The sequence below is a fragment of the Rhynchophorus ferrugineus genome, unplaced genomic scaffold (assembly GCF_030347505.1).
Source record: "Rhynchophorus ferrugineus isolate W39M unplaced genomic scaffold, kcgeb_rfMv2 rfM9, whole genome shotgun sequence".
NCBI classification, from domain to species: Eukaryota; Metazoa; Arthropoda; class Insecta; order Coleoptera; family Curculionidae; genus Rhynchophorus; species Rhynchophorus ferrugineus.
In genome coordinates this window covers 32,377,519-32,404,059 of record NW_027472588.1, presented here as the reverse complement: position 1 = coordinate 32,404,059, position 26,541 = coordinate 32,377,519, and the positions used below count along the sequence as shown (strand labels likewise).

At 33.6% G+C, this 26,541-nt stretch overlaps 3 protein-coding genes and 1 long non-coding RNA gene across 17 annotated transcripts in view; 2 read left to right on the top strand and 2 right to left on the bottom strand.

Moving 5' to 3' along the window:
* The window catches only part of Acsl (Acyl-CoA synthetase long-chain), a 58,533-nt gene extending 48,353 nt beyond the window's left edge, over positions 1 to 10,180 (bottom strand). For 2 of the 8 annotated variants that reach the window (XM_076414534.1, XM_076414539.1), the window contains exon 1: positions 9,721 to 10,180. The gene's annotated coding sequence lies outside the window, so the exon portion shown is untranslated. Of the gene's footprint in view, positions 1 to 8,100; positions 8,243 to 9,720 lie in introns of those variants that run through there. The other 6 variants (XM_076414536.1, XM_076414542.1, XM_076414535.1 and 3 more) reach the window with 4 other exon arrangements.
* A 156-nt stretch (positions 10,181 to 10,336) lies between these two features.
* On the top strand, positions 10,337 to 11,790 carry LOC143202765 (uncharacterized). The gene is made up of 3 exons (XM_076414549.1): positions 10,337 to 10,583; positions 10,637 to 10,892; positions 10,948 to 11,790. Exons 1-3 carry the CDS (start codon positions 10,447 to 10,449, stop codon positions 11,554 to 11,556), a joined length of 1,002 nt encoding a protein of 333 aa, XP_076270664.1. The 5' UTR covers positions 10,337 to 10,446; the 3' UTR covers positions 11,557 to 11,790.
* A 47-nt stretch (positions 11,791 to 11,837) lies between these two features.
* Positions 11,838 to 26,541, bottom strand: part of LOC143202757 (E3 ubiquitin-protein ligase lubel) — a 30,306-nt gene continuing 15,602 nt past the window's right edge. For 3 of the 7 annotated variants that reach the window (XM_076414528.1, XM_076414533.1, XM_076414526.1), the window contains 19 exons: positions 25,283 to 25,497; positions 24,474 to 25,225; positions 24,033 to 24,244; positions 22,708 to 22,911; positions 22,180 to 22,362; positions 19,709 to 19,837; positions 19,596 to 19,655; positions 18,308 to 18,511; positions 18,040 to 18,247; positions 14,573 to 17,973; positions 14,239 to 14,436; positions 14,061 to 14,188; positions 13,756 to 13,930; positions 13,609 to 13,698; positions 13,364 to 13,500; positions 13,098 to 13,308; positions 12,882 to 13,039; positions 12,231 to 12,399; positions 11,838 to 12,084 (listed from right to left, as the gene is read on the bottom strand). In XM_076414528.1, coding sequence (XP_076270643.1) covers positions 12,055 to 12,084; positions 12,231 to 12,399; positions 12,882 to 13,039; positions 13,098 to 13,308; positions 13,364 to 13,500; positions 13,609 to 13,698; positions 13,756 to 13,930; positions 14,061 to 14,188; positions 14,239 to 14,436; positions 14,573 to 17,973; positions 18,040 to 18,247; positions 18,308 to 18,511; positions 19,596 to 19,655; positions 19,709 to 19,837; positions 22,180 to 22,362; positions 22,708 to 22,911; positions 24,033 to 24,244; positions 24,474 to 25,225; positions 25,283 to 25,497 — 6,864 coding nt within the window. In that variant the 3' untranslated portion in view covers positions 11,838 to 12,054. Of the gene's footprint in view, positions 12,085 to 12,230; positions 12,400 to 12,583; positions 12,753 to 12,881; positions 13,040 to 13,097; positions 13,309 to 13,363; positions 13,501 to 13,608; positions 13,699 to 13,755; positions 13,931 to 14,060; positions 14,189 to 14,238; positions 14,437 to 14,572; positions 17,974 to 18,039; positions 18,248 to 18,307; positions 18,512 to 19,595; positions 19,656 to 19,708; positions 19,838 to 22,179; positions 22,363 to 22,707; positions 22,912 to 24,032; positions 24,245 to 24,473; positions 25,226 to 25,282; positions 25,498 to 26,541 lie in introns of all 7 variants that reach the window. The other 4 variants (XM_076414532.1, XM_076414530.1, XM_076414527.1 and 1 more) reach the window with 3 other exon arrangements.
* Positions 25,781 to 26,202, top strand: LOC143202768 (uncharacterized). The gene is made up of 2 exons (XR_013007229.1): positions 25,781 to 25,921; positions 26,052 to 26,202. It is a non-coding gene; the product is annotated as an uncharacterized LOC143202768 (long non-coding RNA).

Sequence of the window (26,541 nt, the reverse complement as noted above, 5' to 3'; positions counted from 1 at the left end):
TTCTTTACAAGTACAAGTAGCATACATCGCAATAGATCTATTTTTACTGATTTGCACAAAATAATTATCGTACTACTTATAATCCGATATATAAACATTGTCGACTATAGAATTAATCGATAACAAAATGTTACAATCTCATTCGATCAACTATGTATGTATATATATATATATATACATATATATATATATATATATATATATATATATATATATATATATATATATATATATATATATATATATATGGTACTTTAGTATATGTATATGGTACTTCATTAAGGACGTCGACCGAGGAGGAGAATATCGATACTAGTATTAATAACGTCGATATTTTTTCATTCCAACCCTAATTGTTGGAGCGAAATTCTTTAAATGATCGGGGGAAGAAATCTCTAATCAAAAGTTCGGTACTTTCCTTCAAGAACCCTAGGCTTTTAACATCAGTATTTGAATTTGAAGCTCAAAGTCCGATACTCTCTTACAAAACTATCGATATTGAAAAATATCGGCCAAAGAAATATCGATATATCGACCAAAATATGTCGTTATTTTTCGGCATCTCTTCTTCGGATTCCATTATTTAGGAATCATAATTCCTTCATAACATAGATCTAAATGCGACGTCTTAATCACAAAGCTAGTGATTAATATTTAGAGTCTAAGTCGGAAGAAATCAAACATGATTTAGAAGTAACCAGAGAGGAAATAGAAAAATAAAAAATACTTTAAAATATATGAGAACATTTATGAAACATTAAACTATTGATTTATTCATTAACATTAACATAAATTGATAGATTTTGATATAAATATGTGAGTATTTATCTCAGTCATTATGACAAAAGATACATATCAGTCTAGAGTCTATAGAAAAAGCGACAGCCAACAAGATCCATAAACAGACTAGAGATTGTATAATACAGCTAAATAGCTCGAGACCTCTCCATGTTAAGCAAAATGACAAAAACCTAATTATATGATTCCTCAAATAGAAACAGCGAAATACCTTAGCATGGACTTCGATCATATCATACTAGATAAAAATCTGAGCATACTGACCAACAGCTCCCCACTTGATTGGTGCTACTACCAAAGAACGATTGACGTCACCAACGAAGAACTAAACGATGAAATGGGTTTACGAAGTTGTCCAAGATTTCGCTGTAAAACAATAAAATATGCCAACGGGGAAAAAGTACAGTTACTAGACAACGTGCAGGAAATCAGAAGATTGAAGCGAACCAAACCACATGAACTTATATAAAGTATATAAATATTAAATTTAATCTTTATATACGAAATGCATACAGCACTGCATCGGTCTTTCTTCAGAACTGTGATCCTACTACAAGAGAAAAGTAATAATAAATTAATTCATAATTAAGATTGTTCTAAATAATAAAAGGTGTTATATTAAAAAAAAGTATTTCTCTCATTATCACGTATCTATCAGTCTTCTGCTAGACACTAACTTTTAATAGTATTGAATCGAAGCTGTGAATACTGACTCTTTGTAGGAATAACAAAGATTTTAAAACCAGAAAAGATTAATACACTATTCATTTCATACATTTATATCTTTAAAATATTTAAATTACCCACTGACTTGACAACAAAAAGTAAGTGTTTACTTAATCTTCTAACAACACAATGTTATTCAATCACTTCAATATCCAGTCTCTTAAAAGGTACGCATATTAAATAAGTTGTACTGAAACTTATTATCTTCGATAAGCTCGAAAAACATCCTTGAAATAAATGGAAAATAAAGACGACTAAAATACACAGTAGGGCGAATGGAAACTTGACATTTCTCGTATCGAAATGGAAAAAAACCAATAACGCCGTAAGGGTTTTTCTTCTTTTTTTTTAATCAACACCATAAATATTCAAACCAAGTGTCCGTGTACCAATTTCCGAAATGAATCGAGACTGAGGCCGACGAGAACTTGAAGGATCGCAATCGAGATATTTATAAAATAATTGAACGTCGAGTGGTAGCGAGAGTTGAACTTTGGCCGCGCTACATATCGATAATGGTCCACGTACAAAGGTTCGGGGTTTTTTGATGCTTTACCGATTCAAACATTTAAAAAAACATGATTTGTTCGAATCGATCAATTAATAATGTCGTACTGTAAGAAATAACACGCACGGTTCGGTGGTGAGCAATAGAGGCTTTCCGGGATAAACTTAATTATAAGAAAGGTTAGTGCGAAACAAGTATTGTTGAATTACTTGGTGTAATTCTTAAATAATATTCAGAACGCTGGTTCAATAGAGTCAACAAATATGTAGTTCTTAAGGATATCAGTGATTCACGAAACTGACATCAATTAGTTGCTGAGTATTTACTATCTCTCTGTTTTCTATTGATGCCAAACCACCATGGAAAATTACACGACTAAATTGTCGTCGATGTATATAAACCTTTATGAAAATAAGTGCTTGTTAGTGCGCGAAGATTCTGTAAAGTGTACTCTTCAATATTTGGTGACCAAATTCAACAAGACCGGCTTGATAATCAATCGATAACACCCGTACGCCCTAAGGTCGCTGCAGACCGTGAAAGTAGTATTGTGGAAAAGAACCTGATGAGATCAACTTCTCGGGTTAACAAGAACTCGGGTTTTTGCAAACTTCAACATGACGAATTTTGCATCGGGACAATTTCTTTGCTTTACCGAACATGCAATTATATTCTAGGATATAATATTATAAATATAATGCTATATGGTGGTGGTTGAAAATGAACATTTCGTTTAATATTTTACGAGCGATAGTATCCACGGTAATAACAATATATGCAAAACATAGTAAAACATCATTGGTGAAGAGGAATAGTGAGCGAAACCGACAAAAACAACATTGCGGGAGCTTCATAAAGATAAAATATTCATTCCCTGGTAGATGGACTGGATTGGAAGAATGTGGTATTTTTTGGTTCCTTTTCATTTATTCATTTCATTTTTTGAACCAGGTTTATGTATGGAGAACCCCAAAGGAAACTTACTGCTTTCTACCGACAAACATAAGTGAGGTGGCGTTATAATTTGGACGGTAATATGACGGTATTCAGCTGGTTCTCCCATTCACATCACTGACCGGATTACTGTGAAGGAATATCTCGACATTGATTAAGCTCTACTATGATTAGCTTATTGTTAGCAAACAGTGCCATATTCCGACATGGTAATACGCCCACACAGACAACCAAAAAGATTCGGTCTTAGTTTGAGGAACATCAGAATATCATCAAACATCTTCACTGGTCAGCATAATCGCTAGACTTCAACATAACTGAACCTTTATGGGGAGTTTTAGATGAGAGAGTGACGAGTTGGTTTTTATTTCCAAGATCATTGAGGCAAATGTCGGATGTTTTAGCACAAGAATGAGACATTCCGTTGGAAACTATTTAGACAATCTATTCCGCGAAGAATCACAGCTGTTTTAAAAGCAAATGGTGACTCAACAGTTCTCTCTATTCTTCATCAATTATTCTCAAACGCTCAATTTGTTGATCTTCCCCAGAATCTAAGTAAAGCTTGTTTATCACCATGTCTTAGTGCGTTCCACATACATTATCTTTCTGTAAAATAAATTCACCAAAATAAAATATATTTTTATTGTAGGTACCTGGCTACACAAGACAATTTTAGAAGAGCTCCATTTTGTCCATATCCTGTACCTCAGACAAAGCTTGCTTCACTCCATGTTTTGACTACTGATTATATAAATATAGTAACGATAACCTAATTTTGATAAGAAATATATACCAATAACCGGTCCCAATAGTTCAAGTTGTTGTGTTTCGAAAAAAGAGATACATCTTTAACACGAAAACATCTCCTGTATCATCAAGTACCGTATATTTTAATCAATACCATTGCGTCATTTTCTCTAAATAATCAGAGATAGTAAAATATAGCAGGTAAAAACAATGTTTATCGATTTTTTCTCAAAATTTAAAATTTCCCAAAATAAGACTTATACGAGGACAATTTGATGTGTCAATGAATTTCACGAGCGATAACTCTAAATGCATCACTGCTGCCCTCAACTCACATGTGTTAATAGACTACTGTGCGATTTTGAGCAAGCTGTGTCATTTAGTTTGTGTTTGATAGTCACCGGCAGCAGACAAACCCCGAATAAAAATTTTAATAGAAAATTTCTTGCGCTGGTTAATTAATTTTGTGCAAAAAATCATCATCAAAACCAATGAAAGGATTGATAAAAATTTGCGCCAAACATTCAGATCATCCAAAAGAGGTCGTTACGCCAGAAATCGTCGATAAAATCAATGGAATAATATTGGACGATCAGAAAATTACAGTTACAAAATTACAAAAGTACGTGAGGCGACTGAAGCTGTAATCATCTCAACTAAACTGAAGGTACATCACATTTTACAGTAATATTTGGATATTAAGCAGCTATCCGTGCGATGTGTTGCGATTGCTCATTTTTTAAGATAAATGCAACCGTTTGACTGCTTCCAAAGAGTGCTTAGCAATGTTTAGCAGAAATCTGAACGAGTTTTTATACCGGTGCATAACCGTTGACAACACATGCATCACAAAACATCAGAAAGCAAAGAACGACCAAAGCAGTGGCTGTCTCTGGGTAAAAGTATACCAAAGAAGACCGTCTGTGTCGGTCAGCCACAATTTTTGGAATGCATACCATTTTATTCCCATCGAAAAGAGTAAAACGACCGCATTTGTCGACCGCGTTGTTTCATCAAAACTATCCACAGATACACACGTGTGTATCCAGAATATTATCCAAATTTCCTACTTCTAAACTTAAACAAACCGCTGGGCGGTATGAGATTTGGATCGAATGAAGAGGTCATCATTGAAGCAACTTCCTATTTTGATAGCTCTGAGAAAACAATTATTCAGAAAGAAAAATATTGGAAAAACGTTGAACTAAATCTATTGAGTTAAAAAGGGATTATGTCGAGAAATAAAACGTTTTTTTAAAAGAAAAAAAAGTATTCCAAAATCACTGACTTATCACACGAGGGAAGTGTAAAAAACGAATATATATTACATATATACTGCTTTCCTTGGGCAACGAACCACTTCGGCATTAAGCTTGCCGACTGGCGAGTAACCAACTTATAAACCATCCCAGAAGACATCCGATCTTATCCAGTGCAATAGCAAGGTTTTTAGGAGAGCTCCAACAAGTGCGTTACAAAACGAGTCGGTAAAACAACATGCCATACAAGTAAAATTAGCCAAGATCTTCAAAATAAGAAAACATAACATCATATAGAAATAGTAGCCAACTGTTTATTGTAACTGATACTGTAAAAATCTGGAATTGTCGTTCCACAATTAATTAATGTTTAGGCTGAACTGTTAAAATTTGTTCTAAGCGTATAGGTTGTACAACTAAGTTTTATCCATATAAATTTGAACAGAACAATGTACTTTATTTAAAATATTGACTATTGTTAACTACGGCCCTATCCTCGATCAAATACACACCATTTTTGGCTCACTGCTAAGAAATGAAGGTCCAAATAAAAGTAAGCCGTTTCTTTCCTGCTATAAATGTTCGATTTGGTCGTTGAATATAACGTATGTCCCGGTGTAGTACACGGTATTATGCTCTTTAAATTTCGTCCTCCGTCACGACTCAATAAAAAGAATCCTTCTAATTTTGAAGTAATTGACATCTCTTGACTTGAATTCATACATAATCTAATTTCCCTGTCATATTTTGTACCATATCAATGACATTTGAGATAGTTTGAAACTAATTATTGAGTCACTTCCAACATATCAACTCAAATCATCCTTCAATCATCAACCTCCATAACATTTAAAACTCCGAAGCCGTATTCCCGTGTAAATGTAATTGCGCGAACCTGTTCAACAGAATTTAAAAAAAAATAGAAATTCCTGGAAACTATGTATTGCTGACACAAAAGTTGACATGGTTAGAACACCTAGAAAGGATGTTGACGCTTTAACATGGTCATATAAAACATCCAATGCTATTTAATACTTCTGTTTGTCCATCAAAACGTACTTCTATACCTTGTATTTTAAATACCCGTACTTTGACCGAACTTATCAAAGATACGCGATATAAAGTGTGAATAAAAACGTGATTTCTCTTGAACTATACAGTACTTAATAGTAACGCTCAGACAAAAAAATATTCGTTAATATTCTATATTAACTAATAACATATAGCCGATGGGACTTTGAACTACGATGAGAAAGAACGAAAATCCATATAATTCAAAGAAAAAGCGTGCTCAGTCGCTGGGTAATAACTAAATAATATAACATCAGTTTTATACCGAGAACACCAATCCATCATGAGTTCCGAATGTGTCAGTCGAAAGGTTAGATGTCTGCTTTCTCTTATCTAAAAAAAATTAGAGATAAATACAATCCAGACTAAAATAACTAACCTTCAGAGTCATTAAACGACTTAGTCTAGTAGAACATACTTAAAATTTCTATTGAAACATGTCGGACGCAGAAGAATAAGTATCACGAATGACATTTATTTTATCAGCGTTTCCTTGTAATCAATAATGACACAATTATTAAATTTAGATAAGGATATACATATAAGTCGGAAGAATTTTAAAAAAACGACAGCGCTATGATTAGTGAAAAGTTGCAATCAAAATGTACGGTAATTAAAGAAGGCAAATTATAAGCTACAACGCATACATATAACAACAGAAACTCAATACGCAGTACAAATTATAAATATACGCACACTATAACATTAAAAAAAAACAAAATAACTTATATGGTGACTTATAACCGTCACTTATACAAATATATATAGCAGGACTGTGAATAAATTAAATATATGCTTATATCGAATCGAATTAGTTAACACTCGTAGTTAAAATGACGTTAGATACCTTTTTTACCTTTTTACCTTTTATTAAACTTTTGTGGAAATTTTCAATTTCCCAGTATAATTCATCAGATTTGATTTTCCCTTCTAATTATTATTTATTTATATTGGCACTACAAGGTCTAACTGATAAACACATGATAATAGAACACTGTATGATAATAAACGAAGGCTTTTTGATAGCCCCAAAAGACATGTTGGGTTTTTCCCATATTGTATTCTAATTATAACAGAAACAAAGACAGTGAGAGCTATTAACACAAAAAATTACACATTTTTTAAAGAAATTTACGAAAAACAAAATTACATCAATTCAGATTCAAACAAATGAAATCAATGGTCCTAATAATATATAATATATTTGAAGATAATTGGTAATTACATACATATTATTACCAAACCCTAATGTATAAATAAGTATAACATTATATAGACATCTAACTCATGCATTGCAATGGATACAACAATAAAAAATGTTTTCTTAATTAGTCTAAAAAATGTGGATGACTAGTATATATCAAAATACCTATATAACAAAACATAAATAAATTAATATAAAATGAACGCAAACACATGATCAGTGATTCAACTTTCAACATAAAAAAAACAAATAAACAAATACATTAACTAGATAATTGTTGTTTTGTTAATAATTTTTGCATATGTCAAAACAATATATACGCAATACTTATTTACACCGTATTTGGAATATTCGTGAATATGACCTAGCTTTCATAATTCACAAAAAATAAAAATAGAAGCAATTCAACAACATGTATCTTGAATTGCAATTCTCATAGGTTAGACATGCCTTCAATGCACATATTAATAAAAATATTTTTACTCATTAATTTTTTTAATTTAATATATATATATATATATATATATATATATATATATATATATATATATATATATATATATATATATATAAGAATAGAAGTTTGATTTTTTTGATATATGATTGATTTTATGATATATATATAGTATCCTAACGATTATTTGTCAATTTATGTCCAAAAAAATCAAACTTCTATATAACTTATAGGTTATAGATTTGATATCTGATATATTATCAATTTCAATTAGTTTTTCCGATTATTATCAATAAACAAGTTACAGGTATCATCCTCAAAGAAATTCAGTATTAATAATATAAAACCATTTATTTAAATTTTAATTATTACTCACCAAAATGCAGTTTCTATATAATTAGTTAATTTCTCGAAAAAAAAAGCACCAATACCTTACAAGGCACACCGAAAACTAACGATAAAACGAGGTCTTATAAAAGCACCGCTTCTCTATAAACAGCAATCAAACGGGAGTACCACAAGGTAGAAAAACATCTTATCTTTTAGATAAACTCTTGAGTATTTATCGTTTTTCGGGATCTATTAATCTTTGATTGTTATTTATTGACCGTCGAGTCCGATAGCCAAGATAATCAGCAATTCGACAAACATCCTTAAATATTATCAGTTCAATGTAACCCTCGAAATAACAGTACAATGTACCCTCATAATATGTTATAAATTAGTTGAGAAACGTTAAAAAATCGCCTATTGTTATAATATAACCAAAAGTTTCACATGCCATAATAGACTCTATAATAAAACAATTAGTAATTTAATTAAAACTAGCCATGTTTATATGTCTGATTGTTTTTATATATTGGAATACACGTAAGACTTGTCACGCATGTTATTGTTAAATCATTTGGCAAAACCACGTTAATCATATCGAATGTTGTTGAGTGAATCACAAAGCCTAATGTAGTTAAGGGTCAACAAGTAGCAAGTGTGATAATAATAAAATGGTGAATGCGATAAAGGTATTATAATATTAATTCATAGAGACTCACATTTAAAAACCAATAATATACAATCTAATATACATTTGCCAATATAAATAAAATATCATAAATCAGATAAAATGATTAGTTTTAACTTACAAAGTTTGTTATTATGCAATGCAACACATGTATATAAAAATACAACTAGATAACAAAACTTATTACACACCAACTGGAAGAAAATTTAGTAATGTATGGTTGATTCTCGAGAAATAAATTCATTATATTTTGACGTGTTACATTCCCCCTAATAAAAAAAGGTCGTAAAAACAAATGTCTTACATTATTTATATATTTTTTGTACATTGTGACAGTTTGTTGGTCTCTGGGAATGACCTTTGAAATCCTCAAGACTTTACGATGGGTTGATAAATTAAGCTTTAATATATCACATAAAAATTACTATATTTTTCTATTTACAGCGTCGTATCACCTTTTCCGATCATTAATATTTCAAAAGAAAACGGAATGCAGCCGGTATTAAAAATAGTATGTGCAGAACGCACTTGAGAGAATGTGGCACAATTTATTTGGCACAAAAAATTAACCAACATACAGCGTTTATAACAAATAAGGAACATTAGAACGTCGCGTCGCGACAATTTGTAATAGTTTCTAAAACTGATTTAAAACAAAAATAAATACATCTTTTCCTCCATTATATTTAATTAGTTTGTCAGAAGGCTTAAAACCCATACTAAACATTAAAAAATATGATGTAACAGTACTAATTTCAATAGATGATTATAATGTAAACAAATAGAAACAAATCACTGCCTCACAAAACCTTAAGACGTAACATAACCTAACATCTATTAAATGTTATAAAAGCTTTCAAATATAATAATTTAGCAAATATGTGTTTTGGGCTACTGCTGTTTCTTATGAATAACTATGAATACTGATATTACAATCTATTTTGGACCATATTTATGAAAAATAATATTTTAACTTACCCAAATGTAAAAACTTTAATTACTTTTTTAAGATACTTCAAAAAGTATCTATTACTTATTTCGTCACTTATGTAAACAATTCACTCTCGATAAAATTCAATTTATATCAAAAGTTCAAAATTAAATTATGATACAGAAAATACACAAAACTATTCCTTGAAAATTTTTTCACTGTCAATTTCTTTATAAAAATTATCTACGGTCGTTCATAATTCAGACTTCCTTCTTTTACCCAAACCAATAGAGTGACAGCATTGTGTTTTGAATCTTCGGAGAGGATTTTCATAAGCGACTTTAACTATCTTTTTCTAGATGAATATAACCGATGAAGCGCATCCTTATTGGTGGAAATAATCGCGTGATTCTACGTCAGAATAAACATTTTCGATCGATGAAATTATAACCTATTAATCATAACCTAACAAATTTATCTGATATAACGACATAACAACCTATTACTGAATTTAATTATTTTTTATCTAATTTGAATGCTTATACGTTTTTGAAATAATATAAATTAAATAATATTCTTCTTAAATATAGTATACTATTTCATTTTGTAGAAGGGATAAATTTAATCTGTAGTCCAATAATTCTGTAGTTATACTGTCCAAAAAGTTGAAAAATATTACAAAAATTTTACTCAATTTTGTGAAACTAACCACAAATCTTTTAAAAAATTTATATTTTGAGAAGGTTCTGTAGTCAATCATTAGGATTATTAACATGAATGAAAATAAACCCGAAAACATAGAATCTGTACAGAATCAAGATGATGCTATATTTAAAAATTCTATATTATATTTACATCAATTAACCAATAGTACCCAACTAAATGTGACCACTTTAAAATCCTTATATAGGTTTGTGATACTGTAATTTCATTATACAAAATATTTTGAATGTTATTTTTTAGAACAAAATGCCGTTTAATGGAGCTTCGAAACCATGTTGTTATGCAAAATGCAAAGCGTGTAAGTAGATGTGAAAGATGCTTTTTGGAAATGAGTGACACTGCTAAAGTTGAAATTCATCCTGTAAAGACAACACGTTTTGCACAGAAAATTTTAGCTAAGGTAAAAGATAAAAAACTACTAACATCATGTCAAAGACAATATTATAGAAAATTATCTAAGAAAAAGCTCCTTGATATGAAAAATAAACAGAAACTGGTAATTAAAACCTAGCTCTATAATATATAATGAATCTAAAATGTGTTAGTTTTAGGTTAAATTTTGTAGATTTTGTGGGAAGAAATCAGAAACAATAATATCAAAAGTAAAACATGTTACTGAGAAACCAGAGGTTAAGGTCCCAAAACAATATTTCAGTTCATGGCTTAATGCTGTAGATAAACAATCAAAAATAAATATACCAACCAAAAGTATAAGGAAACAAAAAAATAATAAAAGTAAGACAGTAAAATGTAAAAAGGTACAGCATACAAATAAAATTAAGTCCGAAAGTGTAAGCGGAACTGAGGTAAATACACCATTCATTGTCAGCATTAAAAAGGGAAATATGAGTACAAAAATTGAAAAAGAGAATGAAAATGACTCAGAAACTGTAACAACTGCTAGTGTAGCTGATAGGAATTTCTTAAATACTAACCATCAATCCAAATCTTACAACAAAAACATCAAGAAAGCTAAATTTCAATTATCTAAAACTGCCAATGCAGTTAAAGATGTACCAAAGATAATTAATATTACTAAGAAACAAAAGAAGCAAGACAAAAAGAAAATGGAGAATATGAATAAAATGCTGCAAAATGCAGGAAATAAAAATAATAAAAAATCTAAACTACAAAGTTTTTTAGATAACATAGAAATATAAATATTACTGCATCTATATTGCCAGTTTGTTAAAACATTTTTTTTTTCTAATGAATGTTTTTTGTTGTTTTTTTTTATTCTAATTTCTTTGTACATAAGACACTGTTAAGCTCTCGTTATATTTAATTGTATTAATCTCTAAGGTAAATAAAAAATATAATGGTCTAAATTCATGAGGTGATATTAAATAAAAGTTGGTTAAACAGAAGAATGAATATACTTTTCGAAAATACAAGTAATTTTATTATAATCCAAATATCGGAAATAAAATATTAGTGAATGTCAGGTAAAATAATGTTTTATTCTCATTAGCTTTAGAATAATTGATAACAAAGATTATAAGGAGATTGTAAAATATAAGTCAATCAAAAATAAAATACTATTAACTCCATCAGCCACCTTCAACATCATCTGGGGTAAAAGCTTGGTCACTTAACTCTCCATAATTTTCCAGAGATATTTCTTATTAATGGAATACATATAAACTCAGTCTACAGGTTCAATCCAGTGGTACTTGTTCCATAACAATCTAAAAATATGTCTAATTAAATATCATGTTTATTTTGTTTTATACTATGACTGTTAGAAATGAAAGCAAACAACACTACAGGAAAAAATACTTAGTGGGCTTTTTAACCTTAATTAATTCACACATATTTTCTTCTAAAAACCTACCTTTGCGCACATTTCTCGGTATTGTTTGTCGTCACACCACGGACCTCTTTCTGGTAGAGCTTTACCTCTTCTTCTCAATTCCTGACTAACTTCGACCAAGTCCAAAATCGAAATAGGATCAAGTTTGTGCTTCCCGATGAGACCCACTAAGTATTCTACGTAGTGCTGCCTATCACACACAAAACAAACAAAGGAAACTGTTAGTTATAGCTGAACGGGATTGGTGGTGTGGTTTAAAAGGAACAAACGCTGGAGCAATACCGTTATTTTAAATAATACACGTGTGGTTGTACACTATGGATAATGATCATCTCCTTTACAACTTATTTTCAAACCACGCCACTTCAAACTACCTGCTTAAGTCTAAAATGATACATTCCCTTGGGAGTGCCATAGGCATTAGGAGGCAACCGTTTAGCTGCTCTCCTAACAATAGTTTCTAAATCATCCTCTTGTAATATTTCTAACGTTTCAATATTGTTTCTTCTGATTAGTAAACTTAAATATTCTATATAATGCATTCTGTAAAAATGTACATAATTTGTATATTACTGGTGATAGTGTTTGTGAACCGATGATATAGAAAATTTAATATTTTCATCTTATGTTTGAAATAATTTTGGTAGTATGGAAAATGTGATGAGTGTATACCTGCAAAGGCCAGCTTGTCCAGTAACAACTTCATTATTACACACTGTATCAATTAATCCTGTAGGAGTTTCTCTTTGTAGGGGTACTACACATTTCATTACCGCGCTAGCGTTTTCTTCTTGAGGAATTATTTCTGTATCAAATTTAATTTTGTTATCCTAAAATATTGAGATAAGTACGATTACGTTTCAAACTCTTTAGGGAAATACGACGAACCTTTAGAAGTTTCTGCAATTCATGGGGTTCCTTATCTCTAAGATAAAATAGACAATTCCTTGGATGATGAGCGTGTAATCCTAATTTAGCACAATACTGACTCATACCACATTTGGCACCCATCATAAATGGTTTACCGCACCCATAGCAAAATTCATGTTTGCACTGAATGCAAGTAAAATGCATGCAACCACCCTTGGCAAGAGAATATCTGTGGTAATAGATGGGGAAAGTTTATAATGTATATTTTAATATATAATAGTTACCTAAACTTGCATTTTGGACAATCAATACCGTTTTCTGCTAAATGTTTCGCAACCGCAGATGCTTGATTTTCCGGATCATTAGCGTCTTTCCATTCCGCGAATTTTTCACAAGATATACCTTCATGTTGTTTCTCCCACTAGAATTTAATGAAATTATTAAAATCATGTTATATTAAGAAACAAGGGGAAAAAAGATTTTCTGTTACTGATAAATGTTTATAAGAACAAAAAGTTAATGTACTCACTGGCCTCCTACACCCTGCACAAGTTACAGACTTGCAATCAGGACACAATAATCTTTTCTGTTTGGGGTGGGCGATAAATCCGGATGAACACTATAAATGTATACAGGTTTGTATTAAAAGTCCACAAATGGGCATTGTCAGTCTTACTTGAGCGCACCATTTAAAATTAGGATCTTGCATCAAGGTTCGATCTCTAAGTTTCTGTTGAAACAACTCATGTACTGGGGCATCTAAAATGCCTTTCAATAAAATGTCTAAATGCGCGAAGTAATCTGATATCTCATCTTCTGAAGAACTACCATTATGGCTGAAAATTTCCATGCTATATAGGATATATAGATATAAATTAATGAGATTGCAAGGTACTATGGTTTATACCCAATAGAATGGATAGTGGAATAAATATATGTACAGAGCATTGCGGTATAAACAAAAAGCTTAAAGATATATACCTAAGATCTGGTGCTTTGCAAAATGGACAATTGCAATCCATGATACTCCTATCAGTAATTTGAATAGTGAAATAGTTTTTCGCACACTCTTCACAACAACGATGAGTACACTTTAGCATAGAGACAATCTACAAGCAAAAGCATGAGTTCTAGTCTAACATATATAGCTCTCAATTACTTTATTCATTGGGTATTTACTAGCACATAGCTCACAGTCTTGCTGCAGGAAACTTATGGCAGAATCCAGACTATTGCAGTCACGCACAGCCTCTAAAGCTTCTTCGGCGGTGAATTTTAAAGACATTAGGCTCACCGCAAGTTCAGCTTGTTGATAATTTTTCACGTGCCCTTCAGCCAGAAATCTCCTTGCCTGTCTCTAAAGTTAACAAACACGGACATAAATAAAAGCAATTAACGTAATTTCATATCCAACCACTTTGAAAACATTTTAATTATTAATACTCCGAATTTCATAAAATCCTATGTGTTCGAATTATTAGTAAATTACATACCTCCATCGTCTCCATTTCAGTTGGTTCCTTTTTTTCCATATCGAAATCACTATCATCAAATTCATCGTTTCCGAGTTCGTCATCTTCGATGAATTCCCCTTCAAGTTCCTCTTTACTACTCTCTGTTTCATCAACTTCAATTTCTTCCTCAGAATCATACTCCTCCGATTCGCAAGTTTCCTCAATTGATTGGAAATTTTGCGGCTTCGATTCTAGATTGGAGGTCATCTGATCAACTCTCTCGCTGATTTGGGTTAAATCGATGTTAAGTTCTTCGGCTAGCTTGATTTTTTGATATTCGAACTCTCGATACTCTTCAGAATTGCTTCTGGTATCTTCTTCGGGGATTTGCTCGAAATCATCCTCAAAATCGTCCAAGTCTTCATCGGTGCTCGGATCGATCAACTCTTCAACGTTGCTATCAGAAACCGAGCTGTCACTATCGTAATCCAGACTTTTCGTGTACGACATTTTTTTAGAGCTGGTTGTGGAATCGAAAGAGCTTTTGAACGAAGCTAGAGAATATTTCCTGAGCAATGGTTTGCCGTTGTTGTTTATTTCGTCGCTTTTATTTGACCGAGTTGATGATTTTCTCGACAGACTTCTCCGATCATATGTTTTAGATGTTGTCGGTATTTCAGTATCAATTGAGGTTGGAGATAAACTTCTGGAAATTTTTTGGTGCGTATCATTGATGTTTTTCATGTCATTATCTGAAATTTGTTCTGTTTCATCTTTATTATCTTTCAATGATTGACTAGGTTTAATTTGGCTACCCTCAACCACTCTTTCAGTTAAATCAACATTGACAGCATTTGCTTTTTTAACCCTTTTTGGTGGGCTTGGCATTCTAACTGGTATTTTGCTGCCGTTAGTACTAGGGGACTTTAGTTCTTTTGATATCGAATTCTGTCGTGATATTATTGGTATCTTCGACGGTCTAGGTTTAGTAACAGCAAATGCTGATTGATTGTGTTGGGCAATCTGGGTTTTAGTGGATGTAATCGGTTTCACGTCGTCTTGATTAGTGTCCCTTTTTTCTTCTTCCAATGATATGTTACCACCGTCTCCAATACAAGTTGGAGAATCGGGAGTTTCGTCGTGTTCGTTTATTATTTCCTGTTTGTTATCATTTTCATGGAACAATATTTCCGGTTTCTCATCGATAGGAGATTCAAGAACCTGTTTAATCGGCATATTCTTGTATTTTGAGTATTTTTGACCATCGTTTCTCTTTAAAGGAGTTTTCCTTTCCAATTTATGAAGATTAGAAGTATTTTTTGCTGATTCTTGTTTATTTTTTGTTTCAAATTTTGCCACAGGATCATCAGGTTCGTCTACTTTCTCAGGAGCATCACTGCTGGATTCAGTATTACTAGTAGATCGTTCCTTTACAAACATAGCTTTACGGTTCTCTTTGTGATGCTTCTTTTTTGCTTTTCGTCTTTTGTTAGATTTTGATTTTGGTGGAAGATTTTCCTTGGCTTCTTCAGGTATCGATACACTTTTATTAGTAGAGGATACTTGCTCTGTTTTTTCCTCAACTTCAGCTGTACCGTTAGTTTCGGATATGTTCACAGAATTTTGAGACATGGTATTTAATTTCTGGGGAGCGTCAAGTTTTCCGTTATTATCACGCTCCGGATCTGTTTCATTGGATACTGACGTCTTATCAGTTTTAATAGTTTCCAGTTTTTCAACAATATTTTTAACCGATATTAAAAATGTCTCTTTAATCGCGCTAGATTTTCGTTCAGGTTTAAGAACAACCTCAGTTTCTGGGTTTTTATCAGCTACACCATTTTCCAGTTGTTCTGCGACATGTTCAACTGGAGTTGGCGACATTTCATTTATTTCGTCTAGCGCAGTTTGTTCAGGTAGTGGAATAGAGTTAATTTCTGAATCCAAAACCGTTAACTGCTCATTTGGGGTTATTTTAGGAGATTCATTAACATCGGAATGATCCTTCTCGACTTCTTTAACAGAAACGTTGTTCTCAATTTCTTTTGAGCTTTGCCCAGACTGTGAAATAGAGTGATATTCTATATTTGCTGTATTTGATTTCTCGCTAGTAATAGTTAACGTATTTTCAGAATCGTCAGTCAAATGCTGATTCGGAAATATCTGTTTTTCAGTCATAATTCCTTGTTTTTCATCATTGACAATCTGATTGTCTGTTGAATTGTTGTTTTCTCTTAATGTCTCTGATTCTTCAACATCATTTACATTTTCAAAATTATTATTATTAATAGGTGATAAATGTTGGCTAGTTGTTGCATTTTCTGATTCTTGATACGTTGAATCATCCTGCTCAATGTTTTCATTATTTATGTTATCGTTTTCAACGGAAGCATATGATTCTTCAGTAGAAATGGAGTGACATTCTTCACCAGAACCATGACTTATAGTTAGTAAGTTTTGCTCAATTTCTGCGCTCTCAAATTGATTAATGACCATCGCTTCTTCAAATACAGCAGCAGCTTGATTCAATGCTCCGGTATCAATGTCTGGGTTCTTGTTCTCTGAATTTTCAGATTCATTTGGACTAGATTTGATATTATCTTGGCTTTCTATATCTCCACTTTCGGATTCTTTAATAACGTCTTTGTCTTGTTGATTATTTTGTTGTTCTTTAGTTTGATGTATATTATCAGGTTCTACTTTTATATTAGACGACTTGAGGAAGATCTGCGCGGTACTTTCTTGGACTTGCTCATCAGGCTTGTCTCTTTTGTCGTCAAGGATTTGTGACACTTTCGAGAGAGACTCTACTTGATCAGTTTTTACCCCTACAAGTTGAATGTTGAGGGTGCTGACGCTAATTTTCCTTAGAGGTTTTTTTTTCGACGACTGAGCTTCTGTTTTGACTTGAGGGGAATTATCTTCAATATCCTCTACAGCATCTACGAACTGCTCATCGCCAATCGCGTTCTCCTCGCTGGAACTTGATGATTCCGACTCTGGGGCGACAAGTTTTTGTACTTGGGACAGGTCTAAGTTGACCGTGTCCATCACGTGTATGACGGTCTTACTTTTCTCGACGTAAACCTTGGGACTTTGCGGGGACTGAGGCTCTACGATGACAGGAGCTATGGGGATGTCCGCGGGAAGCCTCACCGTCTGCAACCTGGATGGAGCGTTCAGTTCGACGGATTCGTTCAGCTTCTGATTTAAACTGTTTATATCCTCGATGTTTTTCAAAAATTCAGTCTCCAACGCGTCTATATCGCTCCTGTTGCTAGCCGCATCATCGTTATGTGCGACTTGGGTTAAAACGTTGGGATGCGAATCGGTACTTACGTATTGAGGGGGACTTGTTTTATCTACGTTAAGGTTTTGAACATAATCACTTACCGCTTCGGCTTCCCGTTTTAATTGTTTTTCCTCATCGCTTAGAAGATCTAGAGTGCAAAAAAGATAAAATGTTTCATGAATTAATGACGCGGGATGATAGTGGAGATACTTACCTTCCCCCTTGAACCTCTGTAACGTAGCCCCCTCATTACCTGCTTGGTTTTCCACCCCCGTGGGCGGACCCCAAATTCGCATCAGAAACGGTTTGATCTGAGTTTTGCTCAGTTCGCTGTAAGCTGCCTCCAAGTCGCCGTGATTCGCGGTTAGTACCGTGACGATATCCTCGCGAGAGAAATCACCACGATTGGCCAGTTCTGCGTACTGATAATAACGGATATGTTAAAATCGGTATCGATATTGGAGTATTGTTGCGTTAATTACCTTTCTTTGCCTTTGTTCGACGCAGTCTTGCACGGCTGGCCAAAGGTCGCCTTTGTGCGCCCGTAGAGCTTCGCGGGCTTCTTTCTCTGACACGGTTCCGACGATGTTCATGGGTCCTTCTCGACCCATCTGTGTAGCCAGGGTTTGGACGCTGGCGATGGTAGCGTCCCAGTGCTCCTTCAGCCACTCGATAGGATTCATATCCTGAAAGTATTTCAAAACCTCAATATTATTGTAGAAATAACATTAGGTTTTGGTAAAAATGCGAAGTATAGATATAAAAAATTGTTTAATTTAATGGTTTCGACCTTTCTCCACATAAAATAACAGTTTTGCATTTGATATTATTGAGTTATTCAGTGTATACAGACGCTAATCATGGAATACTGAAAAGTCATTTTCTACATTCATTACTGTTTGATTGGAAGAAATTTGCTGCCGAACCCCATTCATCAGTCCGTCATGTCCAAATTGTCGGTTTTGATTTCAACAATTTAATAGTTTGAAGACAATGAATTGTAAGACTTATTAGATCAAAACTCAGCTCAAACTATCAAACAACTTTCAGTCAGGTTAGTAGTTGATGAATCAACTATTTCCAGACGTTACATGTGATGCGAAAGATCCAAAATAAGAAAAAATGTCTATGTTACTGATTGTCTATATATATGACTGGCGTGCAAAAAGGACCTACTACAACAACTCCAAACACTAAAAGTCATAAACTATTGTAGGAGAAGCTGAATATTCATAGCCATAATGTTTTGTTATGCATATGGTGGGATCAGCAAGGTGTAATGTATTACGAGTTGCTAAAACCGAATGAAACTGTCCCTACAGATATTTACCGACTTAAATTGAACAAAATGAACGACGTATTGTTGTAATAAAAGACCAGTAATAGCGAGTAACAGACTGAATGTTATTATGTTGTATACACTGTTGTAGCTTTCTGTTTACCTTTTGTTCAGATCGATGCAGCATTATCTGATTAGCACACAGTTTCAAAATATCGAAATGCGAAAATGGATGGATGCTTGGATCGTTGCTAAACCAACATCGTTCTTTCTATAAGTTATCGCCTTGTTGCCAGAGAAATGGGGAAAAGTTATAGAAAATTATGTTATGTTCGAATTTGTGCAGAGAAAATGCCTTCTTGAGGTGAAATACTGATCAGAAAACAAACAAGCACCTAATATATAAAAACATCAACTCCCAATTCATATTTTAAAGGAAATATAAATTTAAATGTTTTATTTAAAAAAAAAGTTAAATTATGAGAACTTACTTTACAGTGAAGAAGGGCAGCCTGCACTTCATCAGCGGTGAATTTATATTGTTCAGCGTCCTGCAAGCAATATTGATGAGAAAATCCAATAAACGAGAACCATAAAAACATACTCTGAGTAACTTCACCAATTCCATGCCCTGGTTCTTATAAGAATCTCGTCTTTCGAAACCGTTGTCATAGTAATCCGGACGCAGCGACTCGCTTCGGTGGCGATTACTTAGTGGCTCCAAACCGTCCATCTAGGACAAAAGAACGCATTTACATGATGTTTTAGGTATTATATAGATAACATAATTTAGCAACAAGTGGTTCTTTTGGCAACTTAATTTCCGACACATCAAGATCATCAGACACTTGTAATATCTTAATTAACATCAACAATAACATTTACTTGAGTGTAAATCGAATCATTCTATGATGATTGAGCAGCAGCAGTTAGAGCATAATTCCGATATTATTTAATAAAATAAATGGTATTTTAAGGCATAAACTTTAAGGAGCTTTTTTCACAAACTGTTGTAAATCAACACATTGGAGCTATGCTACAGAACAAGAATGTAGTTATGAGGAAAACCTTTGCTTAGGACACCATCATACTCGTTAATGATTAAGATATTCAGTTATATATGAATAGTAACAAAAAAAAAAGAGTTTCACGTGCTAAAGCATCCACTGAATCTCAAATTTAGTTATAATATAATAAAATTTAAATTAACGATTATTCAATGTCTTGAGTTATCAAGATAAAAACGATGAGTATAAACAAATTTTGGAGCTATTCGAATATCGCTCAATACAAGACTTTCAATAAATATTAATGATCCTTGTTTACTTGATACTAAACATGATGATTAGGATGTAATAATGGCTAAAGTTGGATACATCAACAAAAGATCACAGACAAATGAAATAAAAATAAACTATTTGAGATATTGAACCTCCAACCATCGATATATACATTATCATCAAGAATTTGAATTCTATCACAGACATATTTTGTATGAGAAGGACAGGCGATTTTAGTATCTTTGTTCACAAGTACATAAAAGGAGATATTATATAACTTTAGTGCTTGAGCTAATTGATCAACCTTTCGTGACCTCAGCTTCTCTAAAGTGTCCTCAGCTCTACCTCTACTTGTTCATGTTGAGGAAACCCTCAATTTTGGAAAAATTGTCCAATTTTGACAGTTTCGACAAAACTCAACTGACATCAACACCTCAAATGCACAGTAAAAAATACTACGAACTGTTAAGTAACAGTAAATTTTTGTTGTCTCAATTCATTTAAATGTTGACCGCAGTCACCACCTGATCAATTTCCAGGAGCTTATACTATATTAGTACTTCCTTGATGCCCAATCGTCAGATACAGGGGATAATCTTCTTTAAGAGGATACTCTTACTCTTTTGGAGTGGATGTATTGAATTATCTGGCATCTTTTTTTACAAATAGTTATAATTTTCAGAAGTCGGTGAATTTTGTGTAGCCAGGTCAGTGAAAGGCACGTCCTCATACGTTGACCTAGGTTTATCATATATGAAGAATCCACCTAACAGTTTGGGGCGAACACTTGGAAATAACTATTTGGTTGGCTTAGCTAGAAAGCTACGTCTCATCTAACAGAGATTACAACGAGCTTGTTCAAGACAAGAGTTCTATCAATATTTCTAAAATATTTTTACCAATAATTACGCATTTTATATGACACTATGTGGACTCCAACAATACTACAAATTGCTGTGAAATAGAAGTTAGTTATTCTAAGAGGTGTAATTCATGTACATTCTTAGATTCACATGGATTCAAAACCAAGAAAATCCTTCTATTTAAAAAAAAATATAAAAATTAAGTCATACCTAATTAAATTTCTATTTATTAAAAGCAAAGGACTTTCTCAATATATGCATTGTAAAGTCCCTATAGGCTAAACATTAAGAAATAATAAGGAAAATTTAATAAACAATCTAGTTTCAATAGTCAATATTTCTTATCATCTAGTCCTATTAATAAAAATATCAAAATAACTAAATATGTAATTGCTCATATCTCACTGTATCAGCTCAATCAGGTATCTTGACACAATCAACCAAAAAGAAATTTGTGCTTTATAATATGACGATATTTTTATAGTACTAAATTACTTTCTTATCAATCTAACAGTAAAATTCGCCTAAATATAAATGTCTAATTGAGAAAAAGTAGTAAGTCGTGAAAAAGCAACAAGAGAAATTTTGTAGTTAAACTAATGCCATTATATTGATAAGCTGGTTAAGTAATGCCAGAGTTCTATCTTCAAAGCGTGAGCTAACAAATAATTATAATACAGATAATTTTGGTTAAGCAATATATCAGTTAATCTAATATATTATAATCGAAATAAAAACGGAAACTAAGTTAATTTTGGAACAGGCATCATGCAAACGTTGTCGGTACTATCACCATCAAAACAATCACTGCAACATCACAAAATGCATCTCTAAATTCAAAAATTTCCAAATATGCTATATAAATATGAAAACGGTTTCTACGCCAATGGTTTATCTATAATTTTAACCTAGAGAGTGAAATATTCAAGCACCCTGTAATATCCAAAGTCGTGGTGACTTGGTCTACGATGGTACATCTCCGGCTTCCTCAGGTCCATGATGCTGCTGTACATCCTGGCGCTGCTTGGCTTCCTATGTCTTGAATTTTGTTTTTCGAAGTAGGTCTCTTCATAGTCGAATGGCAAGGGACTTGCCTCTCTGCTACCGGGTAAACTCTAGAAACACAAGGTGATATCATCATGTATAAAGCCTTGCATAACCTGTAAAATCCCATAAAGTACATGAAATATAAAACATAATTCAATGAGCCCCCTAACATTTCAAAACAAAAATGTTTAAATTTACAAACAGCCAATAATAACTAGGGGTAGATCTGAATTATACGATGGATGTCAAAACAATTCGTTCATTTTGACGGACTTGTGACCCCATGCATTGTTTTAAAAATAACGAAAGTTGTTTTACTAAAATCACCGTAACTTTTTGGCTAAATATAAGGTGGCGTCATCTATTGGTCAGGCATGGGACTTATTAAGTAATGTGTTGAATAAAATAATTACTTGTGAATCGGTTGTAAAACTCAAACGACTGGAAGATCGCTGTAAGGACCATTCGGATCCTCTCTTCGAAGAAGTCGTGTGCATCGATTGAGAACGTTTCAACTCTCTTTTCCTGCTGTTACGACTTAAAGATCGGGCCCGTTGTGAACGGGGACTCTTGGACGCTAAGGTTGAAGAATCGACTAAAGGTAATTCGTCGTAAGTCTGTAAATAAGATTCAAAAGTTACTTTTGTCTTTATGTCATATATTGGATATATTAAATACATTTTACTACCCAATGAGATTTTTTTATATTAATTACATCTTACATTAAATATGCTTAGTACAATCCAAATTTACAAATTTGTTACTAATGTTCTGTTGTACTTCCATTAATAGACAAGTAATGCGATTACGGGATTAACACATCAGTATGTATTTCCCAAAATTAAAATAAAACTAAATTACTTAAGCTAAAGTTAAGAATACACTTATACACTATAAAAGTGGTTTAACTTACGGTACCAGAAGACCGAGAAACCGTTTTGGGACGCGAGAGCCCTATGCGGGTTTTTACTGCGTGTACACAGCAGTGGAAAGTTTTTCATTTTTGGAAGAATGCTAATTGTCGTAAAAGAGAATCGATAAGAACGGCGCAATAATTTATTTAAAAATATTGTTACATACAGAACATACATTTTATACGTTTACAGAAAATATATACCTACTATACATTATCTATAAAGATAACATATAATCTCCCTCTCTTTCTCTTTTTCATAGTTTAACTAAAGACTATACATTAAATTATTATTTAACCCAATAATTCTAAGGTATTTCAAAAGGATTTAAATTAAGAAACATATCAATATCATAGAGTCCATTACTCCACCGATGTTTAAAGTAGACAATAAAGAGTCCACATCTCCTTCATGAGTATTTGGCAAATTCATGAAGAAGTTTAATTTTATTTTTTTTTGTTCTGGCCTAAAACCAGGCGTTGACAAGTTTCACCGGGTTATGTGGGACTGCCTCTGGGCGTACCAATACACTAAACAGTTTAATTTTATCATAATTTTTCCGAAGAGAAATGAGGGCCAGTGTATATACATTCTCCATATCTAATACGTTCCTGCTTAAACTGACAAAGCGCGAAAATATTATGTAAAAAACCGCCATTCGGTCTAATCTAGTTCTTAGAGCCTGTTTTTCTCGGCTTGTTTGTTCGTAAGCTGTTTGAAGTCTTATTTGTATGATTGTCATCAAATATTTTATAATAAAATTTGATTTTTTAATTACTCGATGGATGTAATTAATAAAAAAAGAATAAATAAAATATGATTACCTGTGTGGACATATTTTGAGGGGGAGGTGAGGTTCCTGTACTAATGCTGGAGAACTTTTTCTCATTATGATCATCTTGTTCCACATGTTCGGGTATGTCTCGGGGAGGAGAAGGACCACAGCCCGTTGATGTTTTATGATCTGGTACGTCCGGTGGAATACTATCTAAGGCCTGCGAGTTTTCGGCTTCAGTCTCTTCGGATCGACCGTGTTCTACAACGATAAAAACGGTTCGTGCGGACATCGCGCAAAAACACTATCAAATAAGCACACTAAACACATATACACACACTGACGGGGGATTAGTAAAGCGACTAGTCACAGCACTACACTATATTTAGCACAACACTGATTTTGGGAATCTAGCAAACTCATTTGCTTTTATAGAAGGAGGCGGTGAATTTAGTCCCTGGCCAAAAACTGATTTTTCTCATGGTCCTACCTTTCGGCTTCAGGTCCGGGCTCTTGTCCTCTCCCGAGCTGCTGACGTTCAACTTTTCCAGCTTGTTCTGCGTCGATTCCGTCTCGCTGTAGTCGCGACTGTAGTCGTCCGAACTGGCGGTTTGGTGCAGCTTCTCCTTCGGCTTGAGAGCGTTGTGTGGTTGCGGTCGCCCCGCGGGTGGCTTCTTAGAGACGGTCTTGGTGGTGGGGGGCGTGTTTTTTACCAGATTCACTTTGGTGGTCGGCGTTTTACAACACACTAGACATACGCGTGTTCCCGGCTCGTTCACGAAGGTACAATGCTCGCAAGACCAGGCGGCAGTCGGCACGGGCTGTTGAACTGGTTCGGCTTCCGACACTTCGTCTTCCTCGTCCAGATCCGGGACCTCCTTCGGGCTATCCGATTGTTCGTCGTCGCTTTGTTCGCTGGACGATTCCTGGACGCTAACCCGGCTTCTGGCTACCGAGCCCCGTTCAAGCCGTTCGCTGGTCTTGCTGCTGATGTTTTTGCGCAACGTCTCCTTGGGCATTGAGACGCTGTCTCTCAACGGCCGCTCTCGGACATAGTACCTGCCCACTGACCGCCTCTCGCTTCTGTTATCCTGATGACTGAACACCGAGCGCCGATCTTCGATATCGGATTCTTCTTCAGAGGTTTCGTCGCGATACTTCCGACGTGATTTCTTGCTCATAGTCGACTTCCTGGATTTTACGCTGTGGGTGGGCGAAGCGGGTCGAGAGTGCGAACAGGATCTAAAGAACAATCACCGTTATTGTAAGGGCATAGATGAAGTTAAAGACATTGCATACCTGGCGTGAGTTTGAGGCATGGGATACGGATACATTCCAGGTGGTGGACCGTGCCACGTACCCATCCACATGGGATTACCTGGATATCCTCCGGCCATGTTCAGACTCATCGTACTACTGTGTGATGGACAAAGCTGTAGTTGCTGTTGCTGCTCTAACCAGGCGTTCTGGCAACAAGGCATACCAGGATAATTCAGTTGCGCCATGGAATGAGCCTGAAATTTCGTATTATTTTACATCAGAAGATCTAACAATAAGCTAGGTAACTATTTTTGAAAAACTAATTTATGATAATTCTACGTATTTACATTTCCTGGAATAAAAGTTATTTCTGCTAAAGAATCAATTTGAAAGATAAATTGTCGTTTGAAATAGCGAAATTTTCAATAAACGCTCCAAATCTGTAGGTGACGTAGTTGTTTTGGTTGTGTCGCGACGTAATTACATTTATTTATTTTTTTATATTTAAGAAAATTTTTTTTGTATAGTTTAGAAATCTAATGTTTAGACCATTTAACTGTTTTTGTCACATGGGAAAAGAGTTATGAATTAAGAAGACAATATAAAATATAGAAATTGCATCGAATATCTGGTGAAGCTAGGCCAAGATGAGAAAGACACCGAGCAAACAGAAAACAGGTGACTAATAAAAATTATGTCTCATCGGCTCTTTGTCGAGTGTTTTTATGGTATCTATAACCACAAACCTCAAGGAAGCCCGAGGAATATTCGAGCATTCTAACGTGTTTCCGAAATTCTGAAACTTCAGACATCACCAAGAACCCGAGGGAGGAGCTTCAGCAATGAAACACGATGAAAATAGTTACAGGACTAAGGACAAAACAAGAATTAGCAAAAGAACAGTCGGAAAAGAATTACGGAAAAAGAACAACCAGAATAGAGACAATCACAATTAAGAAGAAAGAAAAAGTATCAAGAATGGAAGTCAAGGATAAAGACCAGTAGTCATCAGTTAGGTCCGATAATGGAATCAGTATCAGCTCAAACAGTAAGTAATGTCCACCCAATTCATTATTCTTTTCACCATTGCTTATTGATTTATATTCTATTTTGCTTCTTTTAATTTATATATTTTTACATTATTCATTTAAATAAACAACTCGTCTTTATGCAAAAAAGAGAGAAAATAAATTGTATTTTATTAATTTAAATAGACTATACTTTACTTGTATTATACTTAGACAATGTATCGATGGTGTGAGCATCCCTAGAGCAATTATACATCGCTAAAAACTCCA

Bases quoted from the DNA above. Each gene is read 5' to 3' on its own strand.
- LOC143202765 (XM_076414549.1), top strand. From the start codon at position 10,447: ATGAATGAAAATAAACCCGAAAACATAGAATCTGTACAGAATCAAGAT. The intron at 10,584-10,636 runs GTTTGTGATACT...GTTATTTTTTAG, and splicing joins ACTTTAAAATCCTTATATAG to AACAAAATGCCGTTTAATGG. The intron at 10,893-10,947 runs GTAATTAAAACC...TGTTAGTTTTAG, and splicing joins TGAAAAATAAACAGAAACTG to GTTAAATTTTGTAGATTTTG.